The following is a 26,401-nucleotide window of genomic DNA, read 5'->3' as shown; positions in this document are numbered from 1 at the left end:
CTTCCAAAATGAGATGAAGGCCAGGTGTGGTGACTCACACCTGTAATCCTAGTACGTTGGGAGGTTGAGGTGGGAGGATTACTTGCACTTAGGAATTTGAGAGCAGCCTGGCTAACATGGCAAGAGCCTGTTTCTACAAAAAAACTTTAACTAGCTGTGCATGCTGGCAAATGCCTGTAGTCCCAGCTACTCAGGAAGCTGAGCTGGGAGGATCACTTGAGCCTGGGAGGTTGAGGCTACAGTGAGCCATAATTGAACCACTGCATTCGGCCTGGGCCAAAGAGCAGGACTCCAAAGAAAACAAAAAACAAAAAAAAAGAAAGAAAGAAAGAAAGAAAAAGAGAGAGAGAGAGAAAGAGATGAGGCCTTCCATATGGACATCTTTCCGGGTCAGCATATGGTCAGAGCTTCTTCATTCTTCATGACTGCTGCCTATTCTAGACCCTAGTATGGATGGACCTTAGTGAATCTGATCCTTCCCCTAATAAAGATTATCTAAGACGTTCCCAAGCTTTTTGATTTTTACAGTGGCCTTTTAATACTCATAGCAGTCTTTTGAGGATAGCAGCATTAGGCCTATTTTAAACAAAGAAAACTGAAGCTCAGAAAGGTAGAATAACTAGCTCAGGGGGGCAGTTACTACGAGGTAGTACCAGGATGCAATCCCAGGTCGGTTTGACTTCATGTTTATATAAAGCCGTTGATACTGAGGTTGGATCACAGCCACTCTCAGTAAGTCAAGATCATCATTCCCACAGTTTGATACTAATAAATATCAATACACAAATGGAGTCATTACCCTTGCCTGGAAGGGCAGACGGAAGAAGAATAAAACTAACTTCTACTTAGCACTCAGAATGTGTATAGCACCTTACCAAACGTCTTTTTTTTTTTTTTTTTTTTGAGGCAGTCTCACTCTGTGGCCCAGGCTGGAGTGCAGTGGTGAGATCTCGGCTCACTGCAACCTCTGCCTCCCAGGTTCAAGCAATTCTCCTGCCTCAGTCTCCCAAGGAGCTGGGATTACAGGTGCACGCCACCATACCCAGCTAATTTGTGTATTTTTAGTAGAGACAGGGTTTCAACATGTTGACCAGGCTGGTCTCAAACTCCTGACCCCAGGTGCTCTGCCCGCCTCGGTCTCCCAAAGTGTTGGGATTACAGGTGTGAGATAATGTACCCGGCCACTAAATTTCTTATATACATTATTTCATTGAATTCTCAAAGAGCCAGACAACAGTAAAGCCTGTTTGAAAGACACTGCCATCCCTGTGTATAAAAAACTGAAGTTCGATAAAGGTAAAGTCCCAGTGTCACACAGGAAGTGGTGGAGCTGGGATTTGAACCGTCATCTGCCTTGCTTGTATTTCTAATGGATACAGAGTTCAGTCCACAAACCCAGGTGTGTGTGAATATAACTTTATTTTTCTGCAAGTGAACTTTGTTTCTTAATTTCCTTGCTAAACCTGCCTCTTGCCTAGTTTTTCCACCTCATTTCCTAGTACCATTACTTACCCCAGTCATACACAGGTCAAAAGCATAGACATCATCAGTGCCTGTTTTCCCCACTCCCCATATCCAACACACCAAGTTTCATTGGCTCTGCCTTCAAAAATATCATCGTAGCCAAAGGCAACAGCTTCTCCCACTTCCGCAGCTGCCAGTTTAGCTCAAATCACCATTGCCCCCACCCCAGATCATTCTCCATCTGGCAGCCTGAGGGACCATTAACAAAATGCATATCCTATCATATTACTCTCCTGCTTAACCCCCCTCGCTGAAACCCCCATTTGGAATAAATGCTCCTCAGTGGCCCATGTGCTCTCTCTCCCGTGGCCTCAGCCTTCTCTCAGCCTTTCCCACCTTCTCCCTCTACTCTGCCGTTCCCTATTGGGTATCTTCTGTCCCTCCATGTACCAGCTCATGCTGCTACAGGGCCAGCCCTTCCTCTTCCCTCTGCCTGCATTACTTGGCCTGATTTGCAAGGAGGCTGTTTCTTTCCCCTTTCAGCTCTCAGGCCACACAGTCCCCTCAGAGAACCCCTCCCTGCCTCATCACCCTCAGTTACTCCGAGCCCCTTATCTTGAGGGTGTTCTTAGCTCCGATTGCTGTTGGAGGTCATTTGTTCCATTGTCCTCCCTGTCCCCTTGGAGGATCCAAGACTGCTCTATGTCATGCCCCCAGAGCCACAGTGCCTGCAGGGATGCCAGGCATGTGGCAGCTATTTATTGAGTGAAATGAGTGAATGAATTTCTGTTATGAGTTCTGTGTCTGCTGGGGGAAGAGGGCAGGAATTTAATATCAACCAATTCTTTAATCTCAGCCAATTCCTTCCCTTGAGGGGTGTCTAAATTCTGGGGGACAGCAGAGGTGGGTACATCTGGTCTGGATCATTGATCCATGACAGCATCTGCTGAGATGTCCTCATTCCCTGGGACGAAAGAAACATCATCAGGTACATGGGAACAAGGGTTGGGGGGACATCAGTTAGCATTCAGCAGTCACCCACCATCAATCTTTAGCCCACTCTATTCTCTCACACTCCTGAAACCAGGACCACTCAGGACCCTGGGAGCTCCCTTTCCCAAGTCCTAGGAGCCAGACCCCAGGGATAGCGCACAACAGCTAGAATGCATTGCTAAGCGCAAGCCCCGCCAATCCCACCGAGCTCTGCTGCTGGGAGAAGGTGCTCAGTATTGTTCTGCAGCACAGGCTGGTGATTCACAGTTTCTGAGCCGCCTCATACCCATCACTTTGATGCTCACAACAAGCCCGACAGGCAGGAAAAGTAGAGTTTATGAGCTTCTTTTCACAACTGTGGAAACCAAGATCAGAAATGGTAATGGGAGTTGCTCAGATTTGCAGAGCAGGCATGGAGGCAAAGCTGGGACTGGGAGACTATTACATAGTTAGAGCTTAATAAATGGTAGGTGCTGCTATTCCAAACAGGTGAGGACTCTCAGTCTGTGAGGACTCTCAGTTGCAAAGTACAGAAACTCATTTCAAATAAGCTTAAGCAGCCACATAAGCTATTGGCTGATGGAACTGAAATACCCAAGGTTTACCTGTTTCAAGCATGGCTGGAGCAAGGGGCTTAAATGATGTTAGCAAGATTCAGACCATCACCACCTCTCAGCTGTGTGTTTTCTGCTTTGATTTCACCCTCAAGCTTGCTGTCTCCAAGGGTAGGGGGTGGAGGGCTTGGCAACTGTAGCCCCAGCCCACTAGCTTAGCCACTCAATGGAAAATAACATTTTTCTTTCTCAACATATCTAACCAAGGTTCCAAGACTATCTTCACTGGATAAACTTGGTCACTTGCCCTCCCCTGAACCAATCACTCCAATCAGGGTGGTGAGGCATGTTGATTGGCCAGATCTAGGTTGTGTGCTCACCCTCTTAGCCAACCACTGTAGCCAGGAGAATTTAGAATTCTGATTGGCCAGGACTGAATCACATGTCCACCTCTGAAACTGACAATGGAGTCGCCCTATGCTCACCTCACTCTCTGCACAGGCTGAAGTGGGAGAGAAGGCATTCCCTACAGTGGAATGAGGGTAGCCTTACCAGTGGAAGGGAGAATGGAAGCTCCTCTGGCAGCTAAAACAGATGTTCCCTCCAGATGCCTGGCACAGACCAGTAACCTCAGCCCCTTGACCATCACAGAGAAACACTCCATGATCTCTCTCCCCTGCCACCTGATCCTGAACCGGTCTAGCTAATGACACCTAACTGGAGGCTCCAGCCTCAAGGCTCAGGCCAGAAACAGAGGCTGCCCTCTCCCTGCTAATGGCAGCAGGTGACGGGGATGAAGGAGGTGGCGGCCAATGTGATGATAGCCTGGCTTCCTCCTCGTGCACAGAGGGGAAGTCCTAAGTCTCTAAGGAGTAGCCAAGGCAGGGACCCCAATTAAAAAAAAAAAAAAAAAGTCATAGCAATGAGAGAAGGAAGAGGAAAAGAAGACTCGGGTTCAGAGAGGCTCTGGAATGAAAGGAGAGACTCAGGCAGTGATGAGATGCTAATAAACAAAGCTTAATGGACAGTTCATCCAGGCCGGGTGCCGTGGCTGATGCCTGTAATCCCAGCACTTTGGGAGGCCAAAGTGAGAGGATCACTTGAGCCCTCACTTCGAACTACCCACCAGGAGTTCGAGACCAGCCTGAGCAAAATAAGAAGACCCTGTTTCTACAAATATATATATATATACACACACACACACACACATATATATGTATATATATGTGTATATACGTATATATGTGTGTGTATATATGTGTGTGTGTGTATAAAGAAAATAAGACCCTGTTTCTATGAATATATATATATATATATTTTTTTTTTTTTTAATTAACTGGGTGCGGTGGCATGTGCTTGTATTCCCAGTCAGTGTGAGGGCTGAGGTTGGGGGTATCGTTTGAGCTCAGGAGTTCAAGGCTGCAGTGAGCTATGATTGTACCACTGCACTCCAGCCTCAGTGACAGAGTGAGAACCTGTCTAAAAAAAAAAAAAGAACAGGCAGGGTGCAGTGGCTCATGTCTGTAATCCCAATGCTTTGGGGGACTGAGACAGAAGGATCGCATGAGTCCGAGAGTTCAAGACCAGGCTGGGCAACATAGTGAGACCCCATCTCTACAAAAGATGAAAACAGTAATGGGGCATAGTGGTGGGCACCTGTAGTCCCAGCTACATGGGAGGCTGAGGCAGGAAAATCACTTGAGCCCAGGAATTTGAGGCTGCACTAAGCTATGATCACGCCACTGCACTCCTGAGTGTCACAGCAAGACCTTGTCTCAGAAAACAAACAAAATAAAAACAATTCAGACATGGAGGAAATACTCAATACTCATCCCATACATTCATTTGTCCACTTGTTTATTTAACAACCTACTATGTGCCAGGTCCTGGGAAGACAGCAGTGAGCAAGACAGAGATGCTTTCTTGGGATTTACAGTGGAGAGGAATAAGCAGACACATCTTTAAGCTCATAAATAATTATTTGTAATATGTGCCTGAAAGAGAAGCACAGGGTGCTGTGAGGGCAGGTTATTGGATGGCATCAGCCTGGGGACATACTTATGGTAAGATCTGAAGCCCAGATAGAAATTCTCAAATGCAGGATGGAAAGGGAAGAATATCTGGGGGCTGAGGGTGCTCGTGCAAAGGCCCTGAGGCAGGAAAGATAAAACCAAGCCTGTGCGGCAGGACTTGGGTGAGAAGGATCTGGAGATGGGCTGGGGCCACATCACACAGGATCTCGTAGGCCAGGTTAAGGATTTTTGTCACCGTCCAACAAAAAGTTGCCCAAGATCCCTGCAGACATATACAAAAGACAGACTGTGTTCAGGGCACAGTTATAAAGCACCTACTGTGTACCAGGTTGGGTGCAAGACATTTGGGATTCAGTGGTGTTTATATTCAAGGGAATAAGAAGTCAGAAAATAAACTAGGAAATAAATATAACAAGATATTTAGCACACTCACAGATCGTCGTAAGCTTGACAAAGAAAGTGACTGGAGATGTTCAAGTGAGGTGGGGAACTGACGGCTCCATGAAGGGCTGGGAGAAAGTGGTCCAGGCAGAAAGAGCATCAGCTGCAAAGGCCTGGCAGCCGTAAGACATGTACTCACCAGTGCACCCACACAGAGTCACATTCACACGCGGATTGTGTGCCCATTTACATTCCTTGCTCTTCCAAAATGTGTCTGCGTCCACCTCTGATAACCTGGGATGGCCCCCACTCTCACCCCAACTTCATCACACACACACATACACCCTTCCGTAGACTCACCCCACTCAGAGACAGCCCCCGCCACTCCCCCATCATGTGGCAACTAGCAAAAATCCTGAGAGCTGAGTGGGCAGGGAGAATGGGGATCTGGGGGAGGAGACACCACCCTCGTTCCCTTCTCCAGCCAAGAGGCCTGCGGATAGCTCAGATTCGAGCAGGGGTGTGGGAACCACCAGGACGTCCATGCAAGTTGGAGGGAGGCGTCCAGGTCTTTACCTTGCAGAACTAAATCCCAGTGTGGTGTTTGCTCAAAACGCCAGAACTATTCCTGGATGTCAGGTGCAGTTAATGGTTGCCGTGGCAACCGCCCATGCTTAATGAATAGAAGAGAGTAAAAGACACCCAGGATAAATGTCAGGGACCGGGATGGATTTGCTTGGGAGCAAATCTGTTAGCGCTGGGCAGAGCTGACCAGTGAAGGTTGAAATGAGCAGTCCAGGGTAGCTGGAGACAGATCCAGGAGGCTCTCTTCTCTTTCTCAGCTTAGCATAGTCAGAATGCTAACATTTCACAAAATGTCAAAAAGCGTGGCTCTTTATACAGACAGTTAAACATAGGCTCCAGTTTTGTGGGTTTGATTCTGCACATGTTTATGGAGTTTGCAGGGAACAGAAATCTAAGCTCAGGTCTCTGAGGAGTTGAGACGTCACTTTTTTTTGTTTTTGTTTTTAACTCTTCCTGTATTACCTTTTTAAATGAAGAAAGTGCCAAATTAGACTCAAAAATAATCTTTTAAACTCTGAACCTCAACACATTATACTGTCATTGTGCTATTTACATGCTGCTTACAGGATTAGAAAACAACTGACAGTGGCTGGGCCACGGTGGCTCATGCCTGTGATCCCAGCACTTTGGGAGGCCAAGGCAGGTGGATTACTTGAGGTCAGGAGTTTGAGACCAGCCTAGCCAACATGGTGAAACCTGTCTCTACTTTAAAAATACAAAAATGAGCTGGGCATGGTGGCATGCACCTGTAATTCCAGCTACTTGGGAGGCTGAGGCACGAGAATCTCTTGAACCACAGGAGATGGAGGTTGCAGTGAGCTGAGGTTGAGTTACTGCACTCCAGCCTGGGCAACAGAGTGAGATTCTGTCTAAGAAAGAAAGAAAGAAAGAAAGAAAGAAAGAAAGAAAGAAAGAAAAAGAAAGAAAGAAAATAAAAAAAAAAAAGAAAGAAAGAAAAAGAAAAGAAAAGAAAACAACCAGTAGTATCTGGTAATGGGGCATAAGTTAAATGGCACACAATGAGCATCTCTCAAGTCCGTTGGAGCATCCCAGTGACCGTGTGCATTAGGGAACGATGTCAAACTCTCTTGTCCCATGAAAGGGAAACACAAGTCCAAGGTGTGGACCAGCTCTGCACTCACAGCTGCAGTCAGGAACTCAGGACTCACCATGGCTGTAATGCTTGTTTGTAGGGAGACCTCAGTTCAGTCTCAGAAGGCCTTAATCCCAAATCTTCTAAGAGGAAATAACCCTCCCCACAGACCTTCCACACCCCCAAACCTATCTTGTCTATCCTCCAGGCAGGGTCTCAAATACTCCCTGAGGGCAAGTTTGTTGTGATGTGATGACAGTATGTGTCCATCTGATGACAGAGGCTGGAGCACCTCCTGAGGTCACAGCACCGCTCTCAGACTCTGCTAGCCTCAGAATCTTGGAGAAACCTGTTCAAAAACACAGGTTGTCAAAGTCTGTAATTCAGGGCATTGCGGAGGTGTCCAGGAATGCACTTGTTTTGTTTGTTTGTTTGTTTTAGGAAGAACCCAGGTGATTCTCATGCAGGTGGACCCAATTTTTCCAGGCACCTCTGAAAGAGAGATGTCACCAGTTAAAAAGCATCTAAGACCCAGGAGCCACATCTATGACCCTTGCTCTCTTCAACCCTTCTCCCCAGAATCCCTGCTAAAGACCCCAGAAGCCTCTGTGGTTTGGAAACAGGATGAGTTCTGCATGCTTTTTAATGCCTGCCAAGGCAGTAATAAGACTTTCAGACACTCTAAGCATTGAAATGGTCAGGGTGGCCACCCTACCCTCATACATCTCCAGTGTTAGTAACACTAAGCTATTAAATAAGGAAGATCAACACACATCTGGTTCTTTTCCGTAGCATTTCAATGCTTTTTGTAAATGTCAAATATCAAATAATTTATAGTTGTCATTCTCTCTTTCTCTCTGCCTCTCTGTACCCCTGCTTTGCTGGTACCCCAAACACATGACTATTCTACCTAATTGGTGACTCCTACAGCAGCGTCTACAAAGTTTCAAGGTATTGTGTTGGTGAACATGCCCTGTGGTCTAGGCTAGGAAGGGCTGGGCACTTGGCTCTGAGCTCCATGACTGACCTGAATCAAAACCCTCAATAACCCAATAATGAAGGACCAAGGAAAACAGTTCACTCTAAACCTCCTAAACCCATTCAATGGGCTGATCAAGCAAAGAGCTCAAAACCAGGCTCTTTAGAAATGAAGCAAGCCTATTCACTGCCTGCAAAAAATGACAGGTAGCATGGACAGTCGTTCCTCATTAAGTTCCCCATACTTGGTTTTAAGGTAGGACCCTCTCTCAATGAGGTGTAGCTCTGTGGACTCTGGCTTGATAACTGTTCCACTCCCATCACCAGTGGCTTCTCCAAAAAGCCCAAGGTGGCTTTCAATGATTCCTCTAAGATGCACTTTCATTTCTGTTCCTCCACAAGTTCCTAGCAGGCAAAGAGATCTTTTACACTATAAATCAGATTGTGTTTCTCATGTGCTGAAAACCTTCCAAAGCCTGGACTGTGTATGCTCCGTCTCACTTCTGGACCCTGGACTGTAAGAAGCTCCATGATCTGTGCCTGCTCCTTCATGGGCCTGATCTCATCCCACTTTCCCCCTCACTCACCCTGCTCCAGTTGCCCTGAGCTTGTCTTGGTTCTAGAAACACACTAAGTGTCATCCTTCCTCAAGGCTTTGACACTTGCAGTTTACTCTGCCTGGAAGGCTCTTCCCTCAAATCTTCCCATGGGTGACTTCCTCTTCTCACTCAGGTTGCCTGCTCAGATAGGTCCTTTCTGTCCACCCAATCTCACGACTGTCCTTTCCCATCCCAATCACATTCTCTCCAGGGTTTATTCTTTTCATGGAGCTTAGCACTGAAATTACCTTTTCCTTTTTAGTGATGCATTTGTTTCATTTATTTCTTTGTTTACTCTAGATCTCTCTCCACTAGAATATAACAGCCTGCTCTGTTTTATTCACTGATAAATCTCAAGTGCTAGAAACAGTGCTTAACGCAAGTAACGTAGGTGCCTCTCCGGATATCTGTTGAACAAAAGAATGAATCAGGGATCGGGTGCAATGGCTCATGCCTGTAATCGCAGCACTTTGGGGGGCTGAGGTGGCAGATCGATTGAGGCCGGAAGTTTGAGACCAGTCTGGACAACATAGTGAGACCCCATCTCTACAAAAATAAAATAAAAAGATTAGCCAGGGGTGGTGGCATGCACCTGCAGTCCCAGCTACTTGGTGGGCTGAGGTGGGAGGATCACCTGAGCCTGGGAGATGGTAGCTGCAGTGAGCCATGATTGTGCCACTGCACTTCAGCCTGGGCAACAGAGCAAGACTCTGTCTCAAAAAAAGAAAAAAGAAAAAAAAAGAATGAGAAAAGAATAAATCAGGATATGCACCAACCACAGTTCTGTACACCAGAAGAAAATAGTTATTTCTCAGAAACTGACTCGTGGTTCTCTTATGAGAAGTGGTAATTTGTAATTGTTATACCCTAAGTGCTTCATCTTGATCAGGGGCCAAGTTTAGCTCAGGGTCCTTGTTACTATGAATTCAATATCCAAATCCCTGTGTATGCAAGGTTGCACGGACAGGCAAGTAAACTCTGTCTTAATATGAATATGTGCATTCGCGACCAGACCAGTTACAAAATCGTTCTCTACACAGGCATCCCCTTCCCACTCCACTCCACACCCCTGCCCCATTTAACACTCTGCAGTTCCCGGTTTTTGTCCGGCAGCCTCTTTCCGATTGCCAGCTCTTGTCAACACGTGACAATACAACGAAAATAGGAGGCAAAACGTGATGTGTTAACCATGGGTAGACAAAGCCTGCTGGAGGGACACAAGCTAACAATGGAAGAAGAGAAAATTGACAAGAATGATGATGTGATAGACACATCCAATGATTTGAATATCAAAGGATTAACAGGAGCCCTTAGGAAAACTGATGACATGCTCAAATATTTCTTGCAAAAATGACCCATTTTATGATCCTGCTGTGAAAGTCAAACTTCATGATCTTGTCAGGGAAGGCAAAGATTTCATACTGGATCACGTGATTTTATCAGAAAAATTATGCATGCCCCACCCCTGCTGTTCTGAAATCAACAAAGCTTACTTTTTTTGTTCACCCTAGTGCATGAAGAAGATCAGAAAAAATCGGCATGTTTTCCTGAATTATAATTTCATTTTCAGATCAAGTTGGAAGCACGTTTTTGGATTCGATTGTTTACTATGGAATAGGAGTCCCCGGGTTTATTTTATTTTATTTTATTTTATGTTTTTAAAAAAATTTTCAAAATGTTACAGGTCTCATTGTCCCCACTGCAATACATACACTGTTATGGAAGCATAACCTGTGTTTCAATTTAGCCACTGACAATTTTCAGACACTATGATCGACAGTGCCCATTTTCATCTAGAAAGAGGCTTTAGTTCCTATTTTTGAGTGGACTCACCTGAAGGTGTGGTCCTTGATTTTAACTGCACAGTTAGAATCACCCAGGGAGCTTTGAAAAATCCACAGCCTGGGCAATATAGCAAGACCCTATCTCTACCAAAAAAAAAAACCTTAAAAATTAGACAGGTATGGTGGCGTGCACCTGCAGTCCTAGCTACTCAGGAGGCTAAGGCAGGAGGATTGCTGGAGCCCAGTAGTTTAAGGCTTCAGTGAGCTATGATTGCACCACTGCACTCCAGCCTGGTGACAGAGCAAGACCCTATCTCTCAAAAAGAAAAGAAGGGGAGAGGAGAGGAAAGGACAGGAGAGGACAGGAGAGGAGAGGAATTCAGATGCCCAGATAAAGAATCCCTGGGAGTAGAACCCCAGCCTCAGCGTTTTTCCAGCCTCCCTTCCCAAGGTAATTCCAATGTGAACCGATGTTGACAATCACTGCTGTAAGGCATCCTTATTCTCAGATAATAAAGATCTGCTGTAGCACCAGGAGCCCAAACATTCTTAATCAAGGGCTTAACCCAAGTACTCAGGAAGCATAAACACACATGGTATTTGCTCTTCCTTCCTGAGATCATGAAGCAAAAATCTTCACAAAGGAGTTCTAGCAAAAGACCTACAACGCTGGACCCTGGGTTCCTGTTGGCCTCTGTTTTGAGCTCTACGCTGGGCTTTTGGGGGCCCCTGGAATGTGGTTGCACTGGCTGGACTCATGCTGAGATGGATGTCAAGCTCTGGCTACAGAATTGGCCCTGTTTATGGGTTTGAGCAGGTTCCGGGCACTGTCGCTGGGCTAGGTGGACTGGTGAGGAGTGCCAGCCCTCACTCTGAGCACATCATGACTGTCCAGAGCCTGCTCAGAAGTGATGTCTCTCTCTTAGATTCATGGATTCACAGCCACCAAAATCTGCCCCAGGACCCTCTGTGTGGGCCGTGCAGAGGAGATGGGTGTGAGAAGCCCATCGAGAGGCTCTACTGATATCCTCTTCTTTCACTGGAGGGGGACATCCTGGGGAAACCTGTCTCCACTCCCCATTTAGGATCTCCCTTCAGGACTGCAAACTTGGAAAGATTGGGCCTTGGATGACAGTCTCACCTCCCCAGGCCTCTCTGCTCTGGATCCAGTATTTCTTGACTTGAAGTCAAACCCACTAAATTCAGAGCTGTCTTTCAACGATCCAGAAAGCTCTGTCTGGCCTTTGGCCAAAATTGGCATAGCAGGTTGGTCTAGGTCTATTCCCTCCCGAGAGTGATGGTTCCTGGGGCTCCCTGCCTGAGTTAGCGCTCTGTGGGAATACACACACATGCATGCACCCACATGCACAGGTCGGCACATGTGTACCCATGTCTGGGTGAGGGCAGGATGAAGAAGACCATACCCTCCAGTTTTCCATTGGTTTCCTCTCACCCCCATGCCCAAAATAGAGATAATGATATTAATAGCTGCCCCCTGTTAACCCTCTTCCCAGTGCTCGGCACTATGTTAGTGCTATTTAGAGGATTTTGCAAGAGCTCAGGGTCTAGGGTTAGGCAGACCTTGGTTTTATGACTCGGCTTCCCCTTCTATAAAAGTATTTATTGGACCGGGCACAGTGGCTCACACCTGTAACCTCAGCACTTTGGGAGGCCGAGGCAGGCGGATCACCTGAGGTCAAGAGTTCAAGACCAGCCTGGCCAACATAGTGAAACCCTGTCTCTACTAAAAATACAAAAATTAGCTGGGCGTGGTGGTGGGCACCTGTAATCTCAGCTACTCAGGAGGCTGAGGCACGAGAATCGCTTGAACCTGGGAGGCAGAAGTTGCAGTGAGCCAAGATCGCACCACTGCACTGCATCCTGGGTGATAGAGCGAGACTCCATCTCAAATACATACATACATACATACATACATACATAAAATAAAATAAACATTTATTGAATTGACATCCACAAACATAACACTTCCCATGTGCTAAGCACTGCTCCAATGCACTTGACGAATGCTGACTCTTCTATTCCTATTGTTACTCTCAGCTTTCAAAGGAGGAAACTGAGGCACTTGTAAGTTAAGCAACTTGCCGAGCTGGGGTTCAAACCCGCTCATTCTGACTCCAAAATTCATGCTCCTCAGCCCATCCTATGACCAACAACAGTGCCTGCTTCATGGGATTGTGGGGAATACCCAAAGAGCCCTTACCCAAGGCCTGGTAGAGCATATCTCAACAAACATTTGATACTATGATGATTTCTTTTGAAACCCCCAACAGGCTGGGTGCAGTGGTTCATCCTTGTAACCTCAGACTTCGAGAGGTCAAAGCAGGCAGATCACTTGAGGCCAGGAGTTGGAGACCAGCCTAGCCAGCATGGTGAAACCTTGTCTCTACTAAAAATACAAAAAAAAAAAAAAAAAAAAAAAAAAAAATCTGCCTGCCTCGGCCTCCCAAAGTGCTGGGATAACAGGCATGAGCCACTGTGCCCAGCCCAATACATAATTTTATAGAAGGGGAAACTGAGTCATAAAAGCAAGGTCTGTCTAACCCTGAACTCTTGCAATTTTAGTGGCATGCACCTGTAGTCCCAGCTACTTGGGAGGCAGAGGCAGGAGAATCGCTTGACCCGGGAGGCAGAGGTTGCAGTGAGCCGAGATTGCACCACTGCACTCCAGCCTGGGCGGCAGAGTGACACTCTGTCTCAAAACAAAAACAAAAACAAAAATAAAAACAGAGAAAGAAACTGCAGCAATCTGGAGATCATTGGCTTTTTTTTTTTTTTTTTTTTGAGATGGATTCTCGCTCTGTCTCCCAGGCTGAGTGCAATGGCGTGATCTTGGCTCACTGCAAGCTCTGCTTCCCGGGTTCATGCCATTCTCCCACCTCAGCCTCCTGAGTAGCAGGGACTACAGGCACCCACCACCACACCCAGCTAATTTTGTTTTTGTATTTTTGTAGAGATGGGGTTTCACGGTGTTAGCCAGGATGGTCTCGATCTCCTGACCTCATGCTCCGCCTGCCTTAGCCTCCCAAAGTGCTGGGATTACAGGCATAAGCCACCGCACCTGGTCAATCATTAACATTTTCTAACTGAGGAGATCAGCTCCAGGCACTGTGACTCATACCTATAATCCTAGTACTTTGGGATGCCAAGGTGGCAGGATAGTGTAAGGCCAGGAATTCAAGAGCAGCCTGGGCAATATAGCAAGATCCCATCTCTACCTTGAAAAAATAAAATTAAAATTAAAAAAAGAAAAACTAAAATGAAGAGATCAAGGCCGAGGGGAAGAAGGTGTCTTAGTCCATTTGGGCTGCTATAACAAAGCACCGTAGGATGGGTGGCTTGCAAATAACAGAAATTTGTTTCTCATGGTTCTGGAGGATGGAAGTCTGAGATCAGGGTGCCTGCATGGTGGGGTACTGGTGAGGGCCCTCTTCCAGGTTGCAGATGGCTGTCTTTCACTGTGTCTCCACATGGCAGAAAGAGAACAAGAGAGCTCTCTGGAGTTTCTTTTATAAGGGCACTAATTCCATTCATGAGGGCCCCACCCTCATGACCTAATCATGTCCCAGTGGACCCCACTCCTAATACCATCATCCTAGGCATTAGGATTTCCTTTGTCTTCCTCTGTCACCTAAGCTGGAGTGTAGTGGTGCAGTCATAGCTCACTGCAGCCTCAATCTCCCAGACGCAAGCGATCCTCCCACCTTGGCCTTCTGAGCATCTGGGACTCTAGGTGTGTGCCACCATGTCCAGTTAATTTCTAAACTTTTTGTAGAGAGGGGCCTTGCCATGTTGCTTAGGCTACTCTTGAACTCCTGGGCCCAACAGATCCTCCTGCCTTGGCCTCCAAAAGTGCTGAGATTACAGGTGTGAGCTACCATGCCCTGCAGGCATTAGGATTTCAAGATAGGAATTTTGAGAGGAAGTGAGCATTCAGTCCATTGCACAAAGCCATACAGTTAGTAACTCAGTGGCTGGGCAAGGATTCAAACTGAAAGCTTGTGTTCCTACCAGTACACCACACTACCTCTCTAGAGGTCAGATAGGCACCTGCTGAAGAAGAGGCAGCCGATTTCTCCCCCAGATTGCAACCATATGACTTATTTGTAAAAATCCACAGACAAGCAGCCTCATACCCCTTTGTGATTGCTGATGACCACTTCCCAGGATCAGGCTGGAGCCCACACTGCTGAGATCTGAGAGGAAATACTCAAAATGAGGACTCTGAGCCCCTATTCAGCTCAAATACCTGGGAAGCACCACTTTCCCCAGAGATAGACGAAAAGGGCTTTAAGAGTTAAACATACAGGTTCGGTGTGGTGGCTCACGTCTGTAACCCCAGCTCTTAGGGAGGCAGAGGCGGGAGTATAGCTTGAGCCGGAGAGTATAGCTTGAGCCGGAGACCTGCCTGGGCAATGTAGTGAGACCCCATGTTTAATAATAATAATAATAATTTTTAAATTAAAAAAGAGTTAAAAATACAAACATCCCATTTCTAGATTCCCTCCCCATTCCTGCATGTTTAGAGGCCACCCAGAACCAGGTCAGTTCCTTCAGTTACCCCAAATCTGGTGGCCTCAAGGTTACTCCCTACCCTAAGAAAGAGCTGGGGCTGACCTTGGTCCATGTCCATGTGCAACTCAACCTCCTAGATTTTCCAGAGATCCCAGTGCTGAAGGGACAGCTAGAAGGGCAGCTGATGGACACAGACATCCCAGTGCTGAAAACACAGCTGGAAGGGCAGCTGATGGACCCAGTGAAACGACTGCAATATGCCCTCTTTTTTCCTACTAGCCTCTCTTCCATTCCTCAAACTCACCAAGTGCACTCCCACCCCAGGGTTGTTGCATTTCCATTTCCTTCTACCTGGAAAGCTCTTTCCGGGACTCTTCATATAACTGGCTCCTTTTTTTCAGGTCTGAGCTCGTGTCCGTTCTGCAACAACCCTATCCAGTGTTGCCCTCCACTTGCCCCCACCCAATGAAGAGTTGCCATCACATCATCCTGTTTTGTATCTTTCTTGGTTTTTTGTTTTTTATTCTTTGTTTTTTTGAGACAGAGTCTCGCTCTGTCACCCAGGCTGGAGTGCAGTGGCAAGATCTCGGTTCACTGCAACCTCCACCTCCTGGGTTCAAGTTATTCTCCTGCCTCAGCCTCCTGAGTAGCTGGGATTACAGGCACGCACCATCATGCCCAGCTAATTTTTGGATTATTATTTTTTTTTTTTGGTAGAGACAGGGTTTTACTAAGTTGGTCAGGCTGGTCTCGAACTCTTGATCTCAAGTGATCTGCCTGCCTCAGCCTCCCAAAGTGCTAGGATCACAGGCATGAGCCTCCGTGCCCAGCCCCAGTGTTTTGTATCTTTCAAAGCTCGGATATACTGTCTATAGTCTTTCTCCTCAATGAGAATGCAAGTTCCGAGGATCAAGACCATCTGTCTTGGGCATTAGGGAATCCCTAGGACCTAAAATCAATCTTCACAACCCAGTTCTCACACTTACCTTCCCCGGTTCCCATCACCCCTCTCCTCTCACCTGTACCCACTGGATCTGTCCTCCAGACCATTCATCCTCTAAACACCTTGAGCTACTTTGAGCTCCCAAATGAGTTTTTCTCTTGTTCATTCTCTCATCGTCACACATGCTATTCCCTCTGCTTCGAGAAACACACCTCCCTTCCTCTGATTAACTTCTAATTAACCTTCAGCTCTCAGCTTAGACGTAATTTCACTCCACATGCAGTTAACAAAAAATTCTTCTGCTGAGTTATCAGGTGAGAGAATTTTTGGTGGTGGAGAAAGCACGTTTAATCCCTTCCACACTGTTTTAATTCTCTACGTACATCTATTTCTTTTTAATTTAAAAGGGATTAACCGAATAAAGGGTAATGGACTGTTTCTTGTTTTGTTTGTATTATTTCTCTGTACTGAAAAAATATCCTGGTAAATGTGATTTTAAAATGCCAGTACCAGTACCACAATGACTTAATTATTACAGCTTTATTGTATGGCTTAGTATCGTGTAAGAAACCACCTCACTGAGCTCTTTCATTCATTCTACTGTGTTTTTTCAGCTAATTGCCTTCAGCTGCGTCTTCCTTTTTTTTTTGAGATGGAGTCTCACTGTCTCACTCAGGCTGGAGTGTGGTGGTGCCATCTCAGCTCACTGCAATCTACGCCTCCCAGGTTAGAGAGATTCTCCTGCTTCAGCACCCCGAGTAGCGGGGACTATAGGTGCCCGCCACCACGCCTAGTTAATTTTTGTATTTTTAGTAGAGACAGGGTTTCACCATGCTGGCCAGGCTGGCCTCGAACGCCAGACCTCAGGTGATCCACCCGCCTCAGCCTCCCAAAGTGCTAGAATTACAGGCGTGAGCCCCTGTACCCGGTCTACTTTCAGTTTCTTAAGTAGGCTAATTCTATGACCTGGAAAAATTGTAATTTTATTCCTTTTTTTAAATTTTTTCTGTTGCTTGTAACTCTTAATTCTGTTTTATTTCTTCTTGTGCTAGAATATATAGAACCATAACAAATAATTGAGGCAATGGTGAGCATTCTTATCTCAGTGCTGATTTCAGTAGGAAAATTTCTAGGGTTTAACCTTTGAGAAAAAGTGTCAGAAGTTACAGCTAGAGGGGAGGAATGTGTTCTAATGTCCTTTAGCACTGTAGGGTGAATATGGTTAACAATAACTTAGTGTGGCCAGGCGTGGCGGTTCACACCTGTAATCCCAGCTCTTTGGGAGGCCTAGGTGGGAGGATTGCTTGAGTCCAGGAGTTCAAGATCTGCCTGAGCAACATGGCAAGACCCCATCTCTACAAAAAATATAAAAGTTAGCTGGGTGTGATGGTGCACACCTGTAGTCCCAGCTACGTGGGAGGCTGAGGTGGGAGGATCACTTGAACCCAGGAGTTCAAGATCAGCCTGGTCAACATGATGAGACCCCATCTCTACAAAAAATATAAAAATTAGCCTAGGTGTGGCGGTGCATACCTGTAGATCCAGCTACAGGAGGCTGATGTGGGAGGGTCACTAGAGCCCAAACTGTCGAGACTGCAGTGAGCCATAAGCATGACACTGCTCCCCAGACTGGGCAACAGAGTGAGACCCCATCTCAAAATAAATAAATAAATAAAATAATTTAGTGTATCTTTTCCAAAAGCTAAAAGAGATAGATTTGCCAATTATCTTGATTTGATCATTATTCGTTATATACACATATCAAAGTATCACTCTGTATCCCATAAATACGTACGATTGTTACATGTCAACTAAAAAGGAGCAGAAAAACAAAAAAAGTGTCCGCTTAAGGACAGCACCCCTCCTCATGTGAAGGAAGTACTTTTCCATTGTCCGAACCAGAGATAAACCATTGGTACGATCTTCTTTCCCCAGGATGAGGCTGTAGCCACCAAAAAGCTGGTCTCTGCAACTGTACTTCAGCACCTCCGGAAATCTCTTTTGGCTCTGTCTTTCACTCCAAACCTCTTCCCGGGCTCCTGGGGTCTATGAATTCTCAGGGCCCAGCTCTCACACATGCCCTTCGCTGGGCTCCTGTCCTCCCTCACCTGTAACCACAGGATCCGGCCCCTGGACCAAACGCCATTGATCCTCTTCCTGCTTTAGCTTCTACTTCTCTCTGCTCCAATGCCTGAGCTTAAAGCTGTGCCAGGGTAGTGCTCCTCTCTGCATCCTGACTTCATCCTTACAGTCTACATGTCTTCACCATTTCTCTTGGTTCCATCTTCTACAGTGGGTGGACAAGTCCAATCTCATTCTACTTTTCTCAGATTTACTGATATGGGAAGATACTCCTAAGAAAATATAAGTGAGAAGAACAGCACGATCCCAGTTTTGTAAAGCCATTTGTGTGCGAAAGCACAGGGGAAAAAGAGCCTGGAAGGAAATATACAAAAATGCTAAATAGTGGTTATTTCTGGGAGCCAGCAATATGCTACTTACATGAATGTCCAAGCTCACTTTGTGATGCATGTATGACATGGGGTGCCAGCAGATTCATTTTCAGTGTGGAGTCTTCCTTGGGGAAAATTCTTGATTCCTTTTCCTTCTGTATTGCTTCTTAAAATCTCACCATGGCACCAATGTGTCTCTTGCGATCCTAAAATACCTACCAAAACCAACGGTAATAATAGCTGTAATATATCAAGTTCCTACCATGCTCCAGGAACTGTACTAAGTGCTTTATGTCATTGCCTAATTAAAAGATTTATGTGTAAAGTGCTGAGAACAGCAACTGGCGTAATAACTGCTATTACTGCCTCAACTGATTCTCATGGCAACTCCATGAAGTTACTATTATTATCTTCATTCTGTAGAAGAAGCAACTGAGGTTTGAAGAGGTAATTTGCCACAGGTACCACAACTAGTAAGTGGCTGAGTCAGGATTCATGCCCACGTGGGACACCAGAGACTGGGCTCCTACTAAATACATTTGGTTCAGGGGTTGCAAACTCGAATATCTACAGGGCCAGGCAAGAATATAGAGCTAGGTGGGGACTTTGGCCAACTGGAGAGTTTATACCCAGTCTAAAGAGGGCTGCTGATATCAGCTACGCCATCCAGGGATTCATTACTCCCGCATGGAAATGTGAGACAGAGGTCCCCATTTTTGAAGAGAAACTGCGAATCAGTTTTTAACGTGAAATATTCAGAATTTTAAATTGCAGCAGCATAGGCCGGGGCGGTGGCTCACGCCTGTCCTCCCAGCGCTTTGGGAGACCCAGGCAGGCAGATTACCTGAGGTCAAGAGTTCAAGACCAGCCTGGCCAACATGGTGAAACCCTGTCTCTACTAAAAATACAAAAATTAGCCGGGCGTAGTGGCACGCACCTGTAATCCCAGCTACTCAGGAGGTTGAGGCAGGAGAATCACTTGAACCCAGGAGGTGGAGATTGCAGTAAGCTGAGATCACACCACTGCACTCCAGCCTGGGTGACAGAGCAAGACTCCGTCTCAAAATAAAATAAAATAAAATGCAGAAGCTTAATTTTTAAAAATAAAATATGTAAAAGAGTATTGCAGGTGAAACAAACACACACGGATAAAACCATAAAATGAAACAGTCTGCAACCCAGATTTGCCCCAGAAGCCAGTATTATCTACTTTAGAAACACCAGTCTAGATTATGTCTTCTATCCCAGGAAGGCCCAAACTCCACTTTGCTTTCCACTTTTTCCTTCTTGGGACAGAAATCTTTAAACCAGGGACCAGCAAAATTGTTCTTAAAGAGCCAGAGAGTAAATATTTTCAGCTTTGCTGTCTCTGTGGCAAATACTGAACTCTGTTATAGTGGCATCAACATGTTTTATTCTCTTTAGTTCTCAAAATGGCTTCATGAGGAGCCTAATGTTATAATCAGGAAATTGAAGCAATATAAACAAATGGGCATGATTGTGTTTCAATAAAACTTTGTTTTCTGAGGCTGAAATCTGAATTTCACATTTTTTTACAGGTCACAAATAATATTCTTCTTTTGATTTTTTTTTTCAACCATCTAAATATGCAAAAACCATTCTTAGCTCACGGGCCGTACAAACATGGGTAGTAGTAAGCTGCTTTAGAACATTAAAAACTGGTGACTGCAGGCCAGGCGCAGTGGCTCATGCCTGTAATCCCAGCACTTTAGGAGGCTGAGGCAGGTGGATCAGCTGAGGCCAGGAGTTCAAGACCAGCCTGGACAACATGGCAAAACGGTGTCTCTACTAAAAATGCAAAATTAGCTGGGCATAGTGGCGCATGCCTGTAGTCCCAGCTACTCGGGAGGCTGAGGCAGGAGAGTCACTTGAACTGGGAAGGTGGAGGTTGCAGCGAGCTGAAATTACACCACTGCACTCCAGCCTCGGTGACAAGAGCGAAACTCTGCCTAAAAGACAAACAAACAACAACAACAACAAAACTAGTGACTGTGTCTCCAGGAGTTACTGGTATTTGCTGGTTCTAAGTCTTAGTCTCAAGCTGCCTGAAGGCACCATGAATAGGCCCATTTTGCAAGCAGATGCCCACACGTATGTAGTTCCTAATTCCCTCAATAATTTTGACTGGTCTGTATTCGGTAGTGTTCCCATTCCATCTTCACCTGAACACTTTCTTCCTTTGAAATCTTTCTTGGAATTCAAGTATGGAAAACAGCAAATAACGAGGAGTATGGAAATCAACTAACAATGGATGGTGTCACTATGAACACCCCTCCCCTGCCCAGGCGCCCCGGGAACGTGCCATGGGGAAGCATAGTTAATGGAAAAGCCACTGGTCCAGTTCATTGCTAATATCAATAGTAGGGGGTGGGCTATAAAATGATCATGAAGCCGCCAGGCAAAGAACTTAGCTCACAACACTGAGACTTGTTGAAGAGACTGCAATTCATAATAATAGTTAGGAACTTATCTTTGGGGTCAGCTAGTAAATGTCTAACTGTGTCCTTGAGTAAATCAGTGACTTGGCTAAGCTTCAATTTCCTCCTTGTATTAATAACCTTGCCTCATTATAACATTAGGCACCTCAGGCCGGGTACGGTGGCTCATGCCTATAATCCCAGCACTTTGGGAGGCCAAGATGGGCAGATCACAAGGTCAGGAGATTGAGACCATCCTGGCTAACACGGTGAAACCCCGTCTCTACTAAAAATACAAAACCAAAATTAGCTGGACGTGGTAGCGGGCGCTTGTAGTCCCAGCTACTTGGGAGGCTGAGGCAGGAGAATGGCGTGAACCCAGGAGGCGGAGCTTGCAGTGAGCCAAGATTGCGCCACTGTACTCCAGCCTGGGCAACAGAGCGAGACTCTGTCTCAAAAAAAAAAACCAAAAAATAAAAAAATAAAAAATAACATTAGGCACCTCGTAAAGTCATTTAGATATAGCTAAAGAGGATAAAACACGTAAATGTGGCTGGGCACAGTGACTCCCACCTGTAATCCCAGCACTTTGGGAGGCTGAGGTGGGTGGTTCACCTGAGGTCAGGGGTTCAAGACCAGCCTGGCCAACATGGCGAAACCCCGTCTCTACTAAAAATACAAAAATTAGCCAGGCGTGGTGGCGGGCGCCGGTAACCCCAACTACTTGGGAGGCCGAGGTACAAGAATCACTTGAACCTGGGAGGAGGAGATTGCAGCAAGTTGAGATCGTGCCACTGCACTCCAGCCTGGGCAATAGAGCGAGACTCAGTCTCAGAAAAAAAAAAAAACCATAAATGCTTAGAATGGCACCTGGTATATAGTAGGTGCACACGTGTGTTACTTATTATGATTTCTTATCCAGTCAACTGGAAGGGGATGGGGCGTAAAACCAAACGGGAATATATAAATGAAACTCTAAACTATGAACAAGCATAAATAAGGTCTTTTTTTTTCAGTATCAGGGAAGAAATTATGGGTCTGTCTTTTTTCTAGGAATTTCCTTGAGTCTTCTTTCCTGAACCTCCTTCCTGGTTCTGAGTCTATTCTTTGCCTGGTGAGCAGAGAATCAGAACCAAGGAGATGTTCTACATATTCCAAGGCATTTATTGTGAAATGGCTCTGGCCTGGAGCCTACTTATAGAAGAAATTAAATATATGACACTCATTTTTATGAGATCATAATAGACATCATGATAGTAGCCATAATAATAATGACTACTATTCATAGTGTAATGGTGAAACCACAGCCTTTGAAACCTGGCTCCAAAAATCAATTCCGTCACTCACCAGCTGTGACACCATCTCCTCTGTGATTTTCCATTGTCTCATTACCAAAAGTTAATATTAATAGCCTCTACCTCCTGGGGTGGTAAACAGGGTGAATGAGATAAGGGATATAAGGTTTCAGCTATGTGTCTGGCCAATCGGAAGCACTTAATAAGTGGCAGCCATTATTAAGACATGCCTAGAGCTTTGCAAAAATTATCTCATGTTCATGTATAGCCTTATTTCATTCTTACAATAATGGCTCTGAAATACCAACGCAGCTCTGTCTGATTCTGAACCTTGTCCATTTTCCACGACATCACAATGCCCGCCCGCCCCCCCAACCCTGCCACATTCCACTCCAGCTACACAGACAGGGGACAGGGACAAGAATGCATAATTTCTGGAAAATTTGTTTTCCTTTAAAAGAACTGGCAGAGCTATTAACTGCCCCCAGAGACTGGTTAACTGTCTAGTTAACCAATACCCAAAATGATGATTAAACATCCACACCTCGGCTGGGCAATGTGGCTTATGCTTGTAATCCCAGCACTTTGGGAGGCCGAGGTGGGTGGATCACCTGAGGTCAGGAGTTCGAGACCAGCCTGGTCAACATGGTGAAACCCCATCTCTACTAAAAATACAAAAATTAGCCAGGTGTGGTGCCAGGTGCCTGTAATCCCAGCTACTCTGGAGGCTGAGGCAGGAGAATCTCTTGAACCTGGGAGGCAGAGGTTGCAGTAAGCCGAGATCGTGCCACTGCACTCCAACCTGGGTGACAAGAGCAAAATTCCGTCTCAAACAAAACAAAACAAAACAGTCAGCAAATGTGGACAAATGTTCAAGATGCACGTTCAGCAAATCTGAGGCTCCTGAAGGGGTGAAACTCATAGCGAGGGACAGTAAGCTGTGATCCTTTGGGAGGGCAGAGAAGGAAAGGGAGGGTCCTGTGGTCAGATATGAACATCGCTGGGGAGAGAGGACTATTCTGGAATGCCTGGATTCAGGTCTTGGTTGGAATGCCGGTTCTATTTAGGTTGGTGCAAAAGTAATTGCACAGTTGCACAAGGAGATCAAGATCATCCTGGCTAACATGGTGAAACCCCATCTCTAATTGCACAATTACTTTTGCACCAACCTGAATAACTAAAGTAATTGCACAATTACTTCTGCATCAACCTAAATAACTACTTATCAGAGTGATTTGAAGAACATTTCTTAAGCCCTGTTTCCTCGTTGGTAAAATGAGCAGAAAAAAAATGATGTACTTGAATTCTACCTGCTTTTACCTTCACTGACTGGAGGAGAGAGGAAAGATAAGATAGTCCTCATAATTAGTGTTTATGTTTCATGGTGTTTTCGCCCTGTAAAGTGGATCCCAACATCCTGCAAAATCTAAAAAGCAGCACATTTCCATCTCGCACTTGGTACTGTTTATCTTTGGCCTCCACTCATCTCTTTTTTGTGCCCTAAAGAAGCATGCTGGCCAGGCGCGGTGGCTCAAGCCTGTAATCCCAGCACTTTGGGAGGCCGAGACGGGCGGATCACGAGGTCAGGAGATCGAGACCATCCTGGCTAATACGGTGAAACCCTGTCTCTACTTAAAAATACAAAAAACTAGCCCGGTGACGAGGCGGGCGCCTGTAGTCCCAGCGACTCGGGAGGCTGAGGCAGGAGAATGGCGTAAACCCGGGAGGCGGAGCTTGCAGTGAGCTGAGATCCGGCCACTGCACTCCAGCCTGGGTGGCAGAGCAAGACTCCGTCTCACAAAAAAAAAAAAAAAAAAAAGAAGCATGCTGTTGGTGACTGATCCCACTGGCTCATGCCTGTAATCCTAGCACTTTGGGAGGCTGAGGCAGGAGGATCACTTGTGGTCAGGAGTTTAAGGCCAGCCTGGGCAAGATAGTGAGACCTTTTGTTCTCACTGTCAAAAAATGTTTAATTAGCCTGGCATAGTGGCACACGCCTATAGTCCCAGCTACTTGGGAGGCTGGGGTGAGAGGATCACTTGAGCCCAAGAGTTCAAGACTGCAGTGAGCCATGATTGTACCACTGCACTCCAATCTGGGCCACAGAATGATACCCTGTCTCTAATAAAAAATAAAGGTGCTCTTGGGCCTACCAGCCCAACAACCCTAGCGCCCCCAACAACCAGAGAAAGGATCTGCACGTAGCGGTAAGGACCCAGGTTGGGCCCCCGGAGCTCTGTCTCCTCCCCCAGGCTCAGAACCCTTATCTGTTTCCACAGGGGCTTTCCGAGGTGTGTGCAAGAAAATCGATCACTTCCCTGAAGATGCTGACTACGAACAGGACACAGCTGAGTATCTCCTGCGTAAGTTCCCGGCTTTTGGAGTCTCTCTGGGAGGAAGGGATGGGCCCCTGCCACCACCCAGCTGCCTCTGAGTTGGAGGTTCCTCAGCATCCATCCCTAGAGATGGACAAGTGCAAAGAAGCCCCATGTGCCAGTACACAGAGACATTCATGTGGTTCTGAGAGCTAAGCCCCTTTAGTTTCAATGAATTAGAAACAGAAAGAAGAAGCAGGGAGTGGGGTGGGGAATTGTTCATGCCTGTATTCCCAGCACTCTGGGAGGCAGAGGCCAGAAAAGATTTCTTGAGTTCAGGAGGTCGAGATCAGCCTGGGCAATATAGCAGGACCCCATCTCTACAAAAAATTAAAAAATTAGCTGCTTGTGGTGACACATACCTGTACTCCTAGCTACTCAGGAGGCTGAAGTGGGAGGATCATTTGAGCCCAGGGGACTGAGGCTGCAGTGAGCTATGATCATACCACTGCTATCCAGCCTGTGTGACTGAGTGAGACCCTGTCTCTGAAAAGAAAGAGGAGGAGAAAGAAAAGGAGAAAGAGAAAGAAAAAGAGAAAGAGAGAGGAAAAGAAAGAGAAGGGAGGAAGGCAGGAAGGGAAGGAGGGAGGGAGGGAGGAAGGAAAAGAGCCCAAAAAGTAGGTGAGTCAAAACTGAAAAGTTCTTTTTAGTCAGTTTAGGAGAAAAATCTAAGGAACTTTCTCCAACTTGAATGCAGGTTTTCACCTTCCCAGGAGGGGATTGGAGGTGCTAATGGCAGAGTGCTAATGGGTGAGGTGAGATGCTAATGTGTGAGGCCCCAAGGGGCAATGCCTAGGAGAATAAATACAAACCCAAGTTCACCTTTCCTTTGACTTCCCTCCAGTTTCAATCCTCCTGGGATAGGGCCAATGTCTCTGTAGGATTTTTCCAAAGTCGGTAACCTGGATATGACATGAACTGTCACAACTACAGCATGTAGGAGCCAAGAGAGTGTGGTGGCTTGGAGCCAAGGCCTCTGGAATCTGGGCTTTGACCCTTGTTTGACTTTACTAGCTGGGTTGGACCTGGGGCAAGTGGCTTTACCTCTCTAGTTCCTAACTTCCTTCATTTTTTTCTGAAATGGAGGTTATAATGCCATCCACCTGACAGGGTCATGAAAATTAAGTAAACTAACGCATATTACACTTAGCTTAGGGCCCAACACACAGTCAGGAGACAATATGCATTATCTCCCATTTCTTGCATGGGATTAGCAATAGCAAAATTCACTGCAGAGATGAGCCTTCTATTGGTCAAGGGACAGAGAGAACCTGATTTGGGATTTCAGTGTAATTTCTTCAGCAAGAATGTGTGTTGAGTTCACTCAAAAGGATAATGAGGCCAAGTGCAATGGCTCACACCTGTAATCCCAGCACTTTAGGAGGCCAAGATGAGGGGATCACTTGAAGCCAGGAGTTCAAGACCAGTCTAGGCAACATAGCAAGTCACCAACTCTACATAATTTTTTTTTTTTTTAATTATCCAGGCATGGTAGTGCACACCTTTAGTCCCAGCTACTCGGGAGGCTGAGGTGGGAGGATTGCTTTAGCCCAGGAAGCTGAGGCTGCAGTGAGCCATGATCGTGCCTTTGCACTAATCAATAATATTGATTAGTGATTGGCTATAAGGTGTGGAGGATAGTGTCAGATGCAGCATTATTAGGTTAATTTATGCTACTTGTGGCAAAAGCAAGCAATTTCAAGAGATCAGCATGCAGCTCAAAGAGGAGGGAAGGACGTGATACTGCCTCATTTTAATGTCTCTCTGGGCCTGATCGTTAAAAGGACTTGCATTACTCAGATAAACGCTGTTTTCTTTTCTCACCCCTCACATCAGCAGCTCAAAAAGATTCAGTGTGGAGAGCAAAATTAGCCACACTTAGAGATGTAGCTTGACCAAA

The 26,401-nt window shown here is 46.0% G+C and overlaps 1 protein-coding gene and 1 non-coding gene across 2 annotated transcripts in view; one reads left to right on the top strand and one right to left on the bottom strand.

Moving 5' to 3' along the window:
- CACNG3 (calcium voltage-gated channel auxiliary subunit gamma 3) overlaps positions 1-26,401 on the top strand; it is a 110,111-nt gene that overhangs the window by 69,343 nt on the left and 14,367 nt on the right. Inside the window, exon 2 of the mRNA XM_033217731.1 lies at positions 24,406-24,489. Within this exon, the coding sequence (XP_033073622.1) occupies positions 24,406-24,489 (84 nt within the window). The remainder of the gene's footprint in view (positions 1-24,405; positions 24,490-26,401) is intronic.
- On the bottom strand, positions 10,354-10,486 carry LOC117088891. Its single transcript, XR_004439407.1, has one exon. It is a non-coding gene; the product is annotated as a small nucleolar RNA SNORA1 (small nucleolar RNA).

The sequence above is a fragment of the Trachypithecus francoisi genome, unplaced genomic scaffold (genome assembly GCF_009764315.1).
Source record: "Trachypithecus francoisi isolate TF-2019V2 unplaced genomic scaffold, Tfra_2.0 Lachesis_group10, whole genome shotgun sequence".
In the NCBI taxonomy this organism is placed as follows: domain Eukaryota; kingdom Metazoa; phylum Chordata; class Mammalia; order Primates; family Cercopithecidae; genus Trachypithecus; species Trachypithecus francoisi.
This window is presented reverse-complemented; position numbering and strand designations above follow the sequence as displayed.